Source organism: Cryptotermes secundus, unplaced genomic scaffold (assembly GCF_002891405.2).
Source record: "Cryptotermes secundus unplaced genomic scaffold, Csec_1.0 scaffold1139, whole genome shotgun sequence".
Taxonomy (NCBI): domain Eukaryota; kingdom Metazoa; phylum Arthropoda; class Insecta; order Blattodea; family Kalotermitidae; genus Cryptotermes; species Cryptotermes secundus.
In genome coordinates, this window is record NW_019743667.1 from 117874 (window position 1) to 130389 (window position 12516).

Sequence of the window (12516 nt, forward strand, 5' to 3'; positions counted from 1 at the left end):
ATACCACTGATTTTCGTATTCATTCTTTCTTCACGGTAGGAGGTTGGAGAAGACTGCATAATAAGGAGCTTCATAACTTGTGCTCTACGCCAGATACAATAAGAATGATTAAGTCGAGGAGGATGAGACAGGCAGGGCATGTAGCATGTACAGAGAAGGGGCATGCATACAGGATTTCAGTTGGAAAGGCAGAATGAAAGAGACCACCAAGAGGCACTAGATGTAGATAATATTAAAATGGACCTTAGAGAAATAGGCTGCAGTGGTATGGAATGAGTTAAAATGGCTCAGGATGGGGACAAGTGGAGGGATCTTGTGAACATGGTAATGAACCTTTGATTCCATGTTACATCTCTCTGTGGTCATGGAACTGTTAGTTTGGTTGTGTTTACTATACTTAAAGTGAACCATAGCATCATACAGTCCAAGTTATATTCTACAGTATAACGGAAATAACACAAACACAATAAAAATTATTTACCCACAGAGGAATGGAGATTTTCTAACTCCAACTATACTGTATTTTTAGTAATTTTGTATCATCCATTATTTTATTGCTGACAGAAATTTTTTTGACAGAACTAAGCTATGGTAGAGGTACCACAATGCTGTCACAAATCCTGTTTCTGAAAAAGCCAATCAACAGTACAGATATTACACCATACACTCTCTCTCTCTCTCTCTCTAGCTCTACAGCCATTTGGACCTTGGCCGCTTCTTCAGTTTCTTAATCCTATACACAGTTGGTATCACTCCTTGGACAGGGGATCAGCCTATTCCAAGGCTGCTACCTACACACAGTACAACACAAAACCAGAATAAATGCACACAAGTCATCCATACCTCAAGTGGGACTTGAACCCAAGACCCCAGTGTTCAAGCAGGCAAAGATGGTTCATGCCTTAGACTGCCCAGCCACTGTGATCAGCTTGCACCATACAGTAGCACTAATTATACTCCTTTCTACTTTAATTATAAATATTATTGGTCATATGAAAATTATAACTAATGGGTTTATTAATTTAAAAAGATACAGTTAATGATTTTACAACTTAATATCATGTACCACTTTTAACACAATGATCTATTTCTGAGAAATTAAGTTTGAAGTTTCACATAAAGGCATTCACATGCACCAGAAGAATCAAAATGAAATTCACCAGACAAGATGAAATATACAAATGAACAAGTATGACCTTCTTATTATGAATCATCTTATGCATTCATGTAAATGAAGCAAAGCCTTGTGATCCTGTCTCCCTAGACTGCTTTCAGTTTGATTCCATCAGAAATATATGCATCACACTCAGAAGTCCTGATTACAATAAAAATAGTATAGTATTATCAGACAATAACAAAATATGAAACTATGCACAATCTAAAATACTGTGGTCTGCCATGGAAGTTAATTAAACTCCCTTCACGCATTCTGAAGTATGTCATGACAAATGTTGCAGTGTTGAAAGGCCAAATGTCATTAATTTTCTTCACAGGTCTTGGACACCCACGCTCTGCAACAGATATTCATGGTAAAAGTGCTGCTTCAACACACCAGACTTTTGTATAGTTCCGCTTTGTTCGAATGTAAGTTACAATGGGATGTGGGGGGTCATCGTATAACAGAACTGAGTTATATGGGAAATATCTGGACCTGGATGAACGAACAGGATATGGAGAGAACGCATGATGCAAAGCTTCATGACATGAACGCTTCATACAAGTTAATACTGCTGGGTGGATTAAATAAAAAAGAATAATCTTAACAATTGAAAGTGTTGTTAAATAAACCATGAATGAATGAATGAGCAAATAAGAAATTAGAATTACCTTTTTTGCCTTCACTACTTTTTCCACATGTTCCCTCATCTCGAGGAACTGTCTCTTGTGTTTCTGAGAGAGTGTCAGTTGCAGTCACAGGGACCATTTGCAGAAGATTAAGAGGCCCCCCTCAACCAATTACAACAATCAGCAATACAATCCATTGGAATCTGTTTGGAAGCATTGATCACATTATGGAGACTGGAAACTGGAATATAATGAATTCACAATATTTTTAACACTATACTAGCAGCAATTAACTATGGGTAGAAATGGGAAGTATTCAGTGTGTGAAAATACTGTAAATACTTGAAGTAAATAAATTCCAAAATATGAGTTGTATATAAACTAACATAATGAAAACTGGAAAAGACATATAAAACAAAGGTATCAACAAAACATAAACAGGGAGAACTTCCATTTAATGTTTCTTGCTTTTAGACTTTCTTTAGTACATATTCAGCTTCTTCAGTTGCATTATAATTAGATCAGCATTGCATTTTCTTGGTGTGAGATAAAGGCACTGTTCCATAAAGAAACATTTATTAACACATCTCATTGTAAAATTAAACTGACTTAAAAGTAATGATCACAACATAAGAAAAATGAAAACTCTTAATAAATTCTGCTAAACCAACCAAGTACCAAAAGAAAACAGAGAGAAATCTGAATACAAGCAGCAAATTGTTTTGACAAAGACAAAGAAATCCATTACATCATCTCATTGTAATTACTACACACTGTGGCATGCAGACCTGCTGCTAGGCAACGGCCACAAAAGGAGGAGCTATACAACAGCTGCTGCTAAGTAACTATTTCACAAACAAGCATGTTTCCATGACAATAACTGTGCAGCAATAATGGAGCAGTGATTTCTGTGCAGTCTGCACTGATATGTTATCAGCAGGACAGTTAGTTGGTGAGAATCAGTTAAGTTGAGAGAAGTAAAGAGCAGTTCATTGGTGAGAGAGTTGAGTTCTCACTGTCAGATGTTGCTGTGAGAAGCTGCTAGCTGAGGCTGGGGACAGTTCTGTAACCCAGAGGAAGGGGAACATCCACCATAGGAAGCTGCTACCGAACAATGGCTAGTGAAACCATGACTGTGGACACTAGTGTGTGCATGCGTGTGTGCAGTCACACACTGTATGAAAGAGTCAAATTAATATCATCACCAATCCAAAACCCAACTACTGTCACATTATACACATGACAGTATTAAGGATGTCACAACATAGGACAGTGGACACTTTGATGGAAACATCAATGGGTGATGATGATGATACAAAGTAAGTCTCTGTGTACTTACAAAATATGTTAAAAGGCTGTCTGTGAAACTGACAGCAAGCACAGAGTGCAGCAAGGTCCTGTTGGGGACAGTCACGAGCACATCCAGGATGAAATGCAGTGAGAGGATGGCCATCTTGGCTCCCAGCATTATAACTACACACACATATACAAGAATTTAAAATTTGTGAAACACATTTCATTTCTTATCCATTCTCCTATAAATGAAGGACAGTTCCTAACTAACATACTGAGTAACTACCTAACTCAAAGAAGAAGACTGCCACTTGAGATGCCAATACTTGCCCAACCACATGAGATACATCCAGCACTTTATGGAACCCTATGTTCACTGCCATGTTCACATCAGACAACCACTGGCCCCTATCCTGGACCAGATATGTCCAGTCCACATCCTCCCATTCTATTTATTTAAGATCCATTTTCATAGTATCTTCCCATCTACATCTAGGTCATCCTAGTGATTTCTTTCCTTCAGGCTTCCCTACCAAAATTTTGTATGCACCTCTCTTCCGTGTGTGCTGCATGACCTGCCATCTCATCCTCCTTCAGTCAATCCTTCTAATAATATATTACCAGGACAATTAATTTCTAAATAATTAAATTCAAATATAACAAAAGAATGAACAAAAAAGAAACACCAGAATGAACTCAGAAGGAATGACCACCTTCATATACCTTCAACACATTTATCATCCTATCAGAGAGGGGTGTATTATTCAGGCGTCAAGCTATTTAACACCCTGCCATCAAATATCACAGTTTTAAAAATGATAAAAAGCAATTTAGGTTTGTTTTACGAAATGATCTGCAAAGTAAAGTATTTTACTCTATTGATGAATTTGTCGAGCATGCAACGGGCTCAAAAGTTAAGAGTTAATAAATGGTCTATGTGCATGAATTATATATTATTGAGACTTGCTTGGTGTAATTGTAGTAGTATGTATGATGTCTGTTTTTGTTATGAATTTTAATATTTTATAATTGTAACTGTTTTAATGGTACAGCTTGCCAGTGTGTGTGGAATGGCAAGGCATGAATTTGACTGTGGTTTTTCCATGACCCATGTGTGTTGTCCTGACAACTTGAGCTATCTGTGAGAGGCCTGATTATATCTTTTACTGGACAAAGTATGAATGATGTGTAGTCATCATGAATTTGTAATATGTGACATGTTTTATATCCAGCCCTATGGGGAGATGATTGGATCCATGAAGTGAAAATAAATGTAAATGTAAAGACCACATTAAAAGAACGAGTTTGAACAAGAAACCCAGAAAATTACAAATTAACAACAGAGGAAAAAATACTAAGAAGTCTTCTGAAGAAATATCACAACTGTTTTCAATGAAGAGGCCAACTATTCTTAATACTGGGAAAGATTACGATAAATGTGAATTTAATGAGATTATTTTTCAATAAAAAATACAGAATATGACCAAAAGTAATTATTTGTCACACTTAACTACTGTATCATGTAACACTGTTCTTTTATAATTGCATGCATAACCATACGCTGATGCAAGCATGAAGTGAACATAGAAGAGAATTCAGAGGTGCTGGCATAGATATAAAAGGCACAATCCACGAATTAAAACAATACGTACAAACAGAGCTATATGAAATTACACTGTTTAAACAAATGGTGTGAAGGCAAATAAGCTGTCACTTTTCAGCATGCGATTACTAGACCACACCTACCAAGCTGGTTGGCACAGATCTGAATTCAGGCAGCACCCAATATGAATCCAGGCTAAAGAACACATAAACTGAAGCTTTCATTATTTTCTTTAGTCCTTACAGATGAATGCTTTCAAAGTACCTTAAAATAGACCTTGCATACTCCCCTCGCTTCCTTATCATTCACAATCATTCTATCATGCATGATTTTAACACAGCATCACAAAATAATCAACATCCAACTATTCTTTTTTCTTTATTGCTAGTGGGGTGGGACTAATTCCCTTGTACTGTGGTCACTTCTGGCCTATTGCACCAGCCCCAGATGATAGGTGAGGGTGATTGTGGAGCAATTGGTGGAATTAAGATTGGCAAGGGAAACCTAAGTACTTGGAGAAAACCTGCCCAGTTGCCACTTTGTCCACCACAAATCCCACTTGACCAGACCCAGGATCGAACTCAGGCTGCCGCGGTGGGAAGCCAGCGACTAACCGCTTGAGCTATGGCATGGCCATTTTGAAAAACATCCAACTAAATAACCGCCTTGAAAATATGCAGGCATCATATAATATTACTAATAAAATATCTGAAGTAAGAAAAAAAAAAATGATATGGTTTTTGTTACTTCTACTGTAGCACAAGAGATCAGAGAAGGTCGCAATGCAAGGGCCTGATTATTATATCCCACCCCTCATACATTCATTCATTCACTCATACCTGTACTGTAAGTCCTGAAGTTATAACTGCAGTACACACTGTCCTGTTCTTGACGCTTTTCTATCAGCAACATAATGGTTTCACAGTCTTGCTCCAGTGCACGCAATGTGTTCTGATGGTGCATTCCATGTCCTGACATACCTCCTCTATTTGGTTTACACACCATGTTTGCTGCAACACATCATGGCACCTCCTCTATTATTACAAAATTAAAAATACACTTTTCATTAATATATTACAATTAAAACATCAAATCAGCAAAAGCTGGCTCCCTAATTGCCGAACTTAGCCCCCTGTGGTTTTGCTTTGTTTTCTAAATTGAAAATGAAATGGAAGGGATGACATTTTGAAACAGTGTCTGACATCCAAAGGGAATCACAAGTGGTACTCAACAGCATTGAGGAAACTGATTTCCATGGTGCTTCTCAAGCACTGAAAAAAACAATGGGATTACTGTATATGTTCCCAAGGAGACTATTTTGAAGGAGATGGCAACCAAAATTGAGTAAGTTTAGCCAGCATTTATTTTTTGACCTAGTCTGGGAACTTTCCGATAGAACCTTGTATTATTCTGTAAAGATTATGACTCATGAAGGAGGGTAGGTACACAAAGTTCACTAGGCAGACAGGGCTATGACATCAAATGCTGCATAAGTAACATCATCTGTTTGTGCTTGAAGTATCAGTACACATTACATACCAGTTTTCTTGTTTGTTTACGGAGAACACCATGCTTGCTTACTTCTCATATTTTTAAAACCCAGTAAACAAGATTATTGAAATAAATACCATAGATCACATCACTAAACCACTTAAAATCGTATCAGAAAATCAGTATATGAATATACACTGCACCAAATGACGCTGACCACTTCCATGACAGCCAGATAGCATATGGCATCAATCCATGCTCCTACTGTCACCCAATTTCATGAATCCTATAGTAAGAGCTATAGGATAAGGAAATATTTTCTCATCTCAATCTCTGCATGAATGACCAAAGCTTCACCCTCGCACATGTAGGAATGGCTATGTATAACACAGGTTGGTCTTTGTCCAATCAGATTTTGACCTGTTTTATGTATAATGTCAAGAAAACAAGATTGTTCATCCAATTTTAAAACTGTCTTGTACCTCTCAACAATACAGACTGTACACAAAGGAATTATAATATTACACATCTTACAAAAAAGTAAATCAGGGAAAAGTCTGTAAATGGTTCATTACTACACCCACAAGAGCCAGTCACTGGCCCAAGCTATGGAAATTTGAGAGTAAACCCAATTACAAGCAAGAATTTTATATTTGTAATTATCTACAATGTAATATGTCTTATGAAGAAGAAAAAAATCTTAATGTAAGGATACATCAAAATTCTCTCGCTTTCATGTTTTCCAATTAAAATTCTGCTTGTATAGCTTAATTCCACATTCCCTTCTACATGTCCTTAACAAGGTTTCATCGCAACAGCAATGACTAAGAGAGGTACAAATTATTAATCTCCTTATTATAGGATTTTCTCCATTTTCCCATAAATTCCTCTCTCTTATGTCCCAGTGTCCTCTTCAGCATAACGTGTATGTCATAAACCAAAAATTTAAGTCACTATTAATGTTCAGACTAACTAGGAATTTCAATTATGAAGCACATATAATTTAAATTATTAAATCTGACTTGGCTTTTCATTTTACCTTCGTCTATTGGATTTATTACCAACATCACCTGCCTTCGATAGACAGAAGTGCATCTTCTTGGCATGAGCAGAATTAAGTCTGTCCACCAGATTCAGGGTCCATCTACACAGTGCCTGCCCAATTTGATCAAAGAATGTGAATATCAGGACAACCATGTTTCCTGTCAAAAATACTCACATAATTTTAAACATATTAAATTCTCAATACAGAGACATATGTATATTTTTGACTTGACTTTGTCTAGAACCCACATTTTCTTAGCTTACGACATCATCTACATGCTATCACCTTTGGTAAATCTGGGGAACTAATCTGAGAGAGTGTAATCTAGATTTTCTGCTTATGAAATTTTTACCAATTTTGAATTGTGATAAATTTGATATGTTATCACCAAGTATTATTTATGTTCATTGCAACTTTAAAAATGTGAAAGAGCCTTTAACCTTAGGGCCTAGAAGATAACAAACAATCTTTACAAATGAGAGGCTCAGAAGATACTCAGAGATAACACCCATAAAAGACGCTGACTTACCAAGCCAAAGAATTGCCTCATTGACATCAAATGGATAATGCGAATCTCCATTCACAAGTTCAGGCGTATCAACAAATGTCACCAGACTAAACATCTTCTGCTTTGAAAGTGAAATGTCAGTAGAGAGGAAGTCCATTACACCTGCACAAACAGAACATTTGGAAACCGTTCATGTAAGACCCAGTGTCTAAGCCTTCAGTGGGATGCATGGCTCTGCCCCGATGTTGCCCTTCACTAGGCAGCTAGCAGGGTCCAACATCACGCAAGATGCCTGGTGATGAGCCACACCGCAACAGAGCTGTAACCTCTGGAGAGTGGCACAGCAAGACTGATGGAACAGATCTTATACACTTCAAATGCTCCCACAGGAAAAGGCATGATTACTGTGAACAACAGGAAACAGGAAAGGGGAGGGGCATTCCAACCCTCTGTTTACACACAACTTGCAACCAGGAAGATGTGTTGCATCAAATATTAGCACTGTGCCTCATAAACCATGGCACAACTTCTTCAGTATAACTGATCTTCTTAATTAAGAAAATGAAGGACAAATACAGCGAAGGTAATTTTAATGTTAATAATTGAGAAGGATGGAACCAAACAAACGGTACAGTAGCCAATTTAGCAAATTACATAATGAAAAAATCCATAATTTATATTGGTCTAATACTGTAAGCACAGCAACACCTAGCTGGTTACAATGGACTTGGCATGCAGCTCATATTGGGAGAAAAGATTATACAAAACTCTGGCGGGGAATCTTTTGAAAAGCAACCATATGCAAGACCAAAGAGATGGTGGGAAAATATCTGGACAGAACTTCGGAAGATGGGACGTGAGGATGAGGGGTGGACGGAACTAGCTCAGGATCACATTAGCCATTGTCAGGATTTAGTATTATGGTTGTACAGGAAGAAAAATTCTCTTGGATATGTCTTAACTGATTCCAATCCATTCCAGTTTATAATCTACCAAAATCATTATCTGCAGAAGAAACAACAATATTAGACACTTTCACTTCATAACTACTGCTGTGAGAACCTTGGCTGCAAGAAGGAAGTGAGGATACAATGCATCAAAATGGACATCACACTGATTGCTATTAGGCTGTCTGATAAAACTAAAACAGTTACAGAAGATGCTTAGAACAGATGGTGATATGAACAAGATGGGAAGGGACAGTCACAGCAAGTCTGGTTTATCATATAATTTATTTTCTAGAAGTATATTCTAAAATGGGGGTACACGGTAGCACAGTGGTTAAGGTTCTATGCTACAAGCTGGAAGGTCACGGGTTCAAGTCCCGATGAGGTCATTGGATTTTTTCAATTGACCTAATTCTTCCGGCCGCACTAGGCCCTGGGGTTTACTCAGCCTCTAACAGAAATGAGTACCAGGAATTAATTAAATGATTTTCCTGGGGAGTGTAACGCGGCCAGCGCGTAAGGCTGACAACCTTACGGCCATCTCTGAGCCATGTGTCAAGGTAATGTGGGACCCTTAATGTCTCACAACCCTATGGGCCTTCACGGCCTGTTACAGGGATAGCTTTATTTTTTTTTTATATATTCTAAAATACTGAAATGTAGTTGTGTGGTGACTGACATATCTGTGTCAAGCTGAAGAGGTCCCCAGTTCTAATTTCATTCAGAAAAACATCTATCCTGTAAAGCCAAACACCTCAAGAGAATGGTATGTAGAAAGTCTGTGTGTGCACTCTTGTCTGCATAATCTTATACACTGAAATTTAATTTTGCTGGGAGCCTTGATTTCTAAACCTTAAACACATGCACTGATATCACCTGCCTCTGTGTTTCAGTTCGTGTGTTCATGTAGGAACATGGAGACAGGAAGTTGCAGTATCCTGGAAACATGTGGCAGCTGAGATAAGTGGGAGGAAGTCACATGACCACACCAGGCTCTGACCACACAACCTGACCACTACTCTTACAAACAAAAATTCCAAACCCAAACTTATACAGTTCATATTGTTAGTCAATCCACAATATAAATAAAAACTGTTAGCTCCAAAACATTGCTTATATGGCGAAGTGAAGGTAAAGTTAGTTGCCCCTATGCCTAATATAAATTTTACAGTAATCTATTATCTATTTTTTCTGGCAATTTTTTTTCAAATAAGCAACCAAAATATAAATTAAACCCAAAATAAAGCACTGAACTAGACTGTAGGGGTAAGTCAAGGCAACTTACTTACTTACCCCTTTGTGCTACAGTCCTCTACAAACCCTGACTTCCATCATACATGACCATTTTTCTCTATTATTTGCCTTAGAACACTTCCTTCCCTAAACCATCTGACACACACTGTTTTCTGAGATGATATTGTTAGCCTAACATTCAACCCCCAACCTGGAAATCAGAGTTTACTGAGAATAACTGCTCCAGAACAGAATAAACATTACAATATCAAGCAAATGATAGAATTTACTAGATGAGAATGGGACAATGCCCGCTTCATTACTGATTCAAATTATATTCTTCACAGCATATTCTGAATATAAATAAAAAGAATGTATGGAAATTATCTACATGTGTGACAACTATAAAACGTTAAATCAAAATGTAAAAATGTATGTGACCATTGACAATTGTATCATTAATAAATCATATTGGTTTTACATGTTAACTAACCAGGAATGTTTTGCATGGGTTTGGAATGCAGATATAGTTGGAATGCCTCAATACCCTGCAACAAATTACAACTGCTACAGTTTATGTTCTTAAATACAGGGCTGTTATGAATAATTTGGATGATATCAAATTGGTGTATTTTTTAAATGGTTACAGATACAACACAGAGAAACTTGAAAACATCAGGGAAACTCATTAAGTTGATTACAACACATCAGCTGTCATTGGACTGTCAATCATAAGGAAAATGGTGCCTCAAACACAAAAGTCTTAGATGGGACAAGCAGGGCCCATTCCATTTTTCAGGATGACTGTATATTGTACATATAACTTTATCCTCATTGTGTAATGGTTTTCATGATTTCACCAATGGAATTCTTATTACTGTCTAAATTATACAAGTTGCCTTGTTTTGCCCTTTGTTTGTATGTATGTGTATGTTCCCCCATTAATTAACTCTGTGGCTTTAGTCCGCAAGTGAACTATACCAACTGAGTGACTGCTGCTTGTGAGTGAAGTTAGTACCAACTTTTTGCGGATAGAAGTTGGCGCATGATCAGCACAGCGGATTCCAACAGCCGTTAATCTCAGTTTTCTAGACTGGGCCCCCCCCCTTGCTTACTTTGAAATTGCCCTGCAACAAAACAAAGAATACAACTGTACTGAATTATTCTCTGGACATGATAAGAAGATCAACACTCAAGACTGCACATGCAGCATAGATGACATTCTGTTATCTGTATACTTTATCATATTTTCGGTATTTTATAAGAAGAGATAGGGATTATGGTATCATCATGTCTTTGCAGGTCTGTGACTACTAACATCTTCTAAACCAATTGACATTCATTCATTCATTCATTTCCGTTATTTTCCATATATCCATACAGGCAAAAATCCTAGGATGTCGAAATAGTCCATTTGATTATAGATGTATACATGTAATAGATTACATAAGTCACACAACTAAAATAACACACACCAGTTAACTAACATAGGCAATAGAAAAACAAAACAAGCGCTTATTACAACTGTAACTAAACATAATTTAAAAAGTGCATTACTATAAAAACTTAAAATTAATACAATTTACCCATAAATCAAAATACATTGATACAGGACTCGTCATATACATACATATACATCCTCCACTTTCCATAAACATCCATACAGGGAACAAACCCAGGATGTGGAATTAGTCATCAAACACATACACAAAGTCACACAAGTCAAACTGCGAAGATCACCCACATTAATTATCCAGCACATACAACAATACAAGGTAAAAAGATTAAACAGACATAAGTCACAAGTAACCACAATACAACTCCTCACATCTCCCTTACCAACTATATTAAAATGTGGCGTTAAGCATTCAAATTTATGTGCCTTTGTAATTAAAATACTCATTTAATGCATAAAAAGAGTTAGCATGTAAAAATCTTTTTAGGGAACGTTCAAAGGATTTCTGGTTATTAGATAATTGTTTCAGCTCTTTAGGCAGATGATTGTAGATTTTTATACCAGAATAATATGGACCCTTTTGAACTTTAGTAAGAGAAGTACTCGGGGGAAATAGGTTAACATTTTGTCTGGTACCAATATTATGAACCTCCGTATTTCTTGTAAACAAATGTATGTTATTTATAGTGTGCTGCATTAAGAAATATATGTATTGTGAACACAAAGGCAGAATTGAATTGAATTGAATTTATTTACATTCTATAAATCCTAAGTAGGTTAGTACCTTTGGATACAGAACAAATCAAAAGTTACATACATAAGTACAGGCAATTTTAGCTTAAAAATTAATCTAACTTAATTTTACATCATTCTCTATTTACATTGAAGTATTCATCTAAAGAGTAGAAGGAATGAGCATGTAGATAATTCTTTAACTCTGATTTAAACTTTTTAGTATCACTGCCCAAGTTTTTAATACTTTGTGGCAGATTGTTGAACACTTTTATGCCAGTAAAGTAGACTCCTTTTTGATATACTGATAAAGTTGATGAGGGTAGGTGGAAGTTATATTTTTGTCTAGTATTCATGTTATAGACATCAGAATTTAATTTGAATTTATCTTTGTTGTAAACAACAAATAAGAGAAGCGATAAT

The 12516-nt window shown here is 36.6% G+C and overlaps 1 protein-coding gene across 5 annotated transcripts; it reads right to left on the reverse strand.

The window, feature by feature from the left end:
* Positions 1–993: 993 nt before the first annotated feature.
* LOC111874240 lies at positions 994–7985 on the reverse strand. 5 transcript variants are annotated; one of them, XR_002844509.2, is made up of 6 exons: positions 7747–7979; positions 7212–7327; positions 5521–5691; positions 3125–3258; positions 1828–2026; positions 994–1511 (listed from the first exon to the last, which is right to left on the reverse strand). XR_002844509.2 is itself a non-coding variant. In XM_023869568.2 (5 exons), exons 1-4 carry the CDS (start codon positions 7880–7882, stop codon positions 1935–1937), a joined length of 495 nt encoding a protein of 164 aa, XP_023725336.1. In that variant the 5' UTR covers positions 7883–7984; the 3' UTR covers positions 994–1511; positions 1828–1934. The 5 variants fall into 5 exon arrangements, 3 of the variants coding, with proteins under 3 accessions (XP_023725336.1, XP_023725337.1, XP_023725338.1); XR_002844508.2 differs by having other exon boundaries at positions 7212–7374; XM_023869568.2 differs by lacking the exon at positions 7212–7327 and having other exon boundaries at positions 1828–1988; positions 7747–7984.
* Between the last annotated feature and the right edge of the window lie 4531 nt (positions 7986–12516).

Bases quoted from the DNA above. Each gene is read 5' to 3' on its own strand.
- LOC111874240 (XM_023869568.2), bottom strand. From the start codon at position 7,882: ATGGACTTCCTCTCTACTGACATTTCACTTTCAAAGCAGAAGATGTTT. The intron at 5,692-7,746 runs GTAAGTCAGCGT...GATGTGTTGCAG, and splicing joins TGAGGCAATTCTTTGGCTTG to CAAACATGGTGTGTAAACCA. The intron at 3,259-5,520 runs GTATGAGTGAAT...ATGTGTGTGTAG, and splicing joins CTTCAGGACTTACAGTACAG to TTATAATGCTGGGAGCCAAG.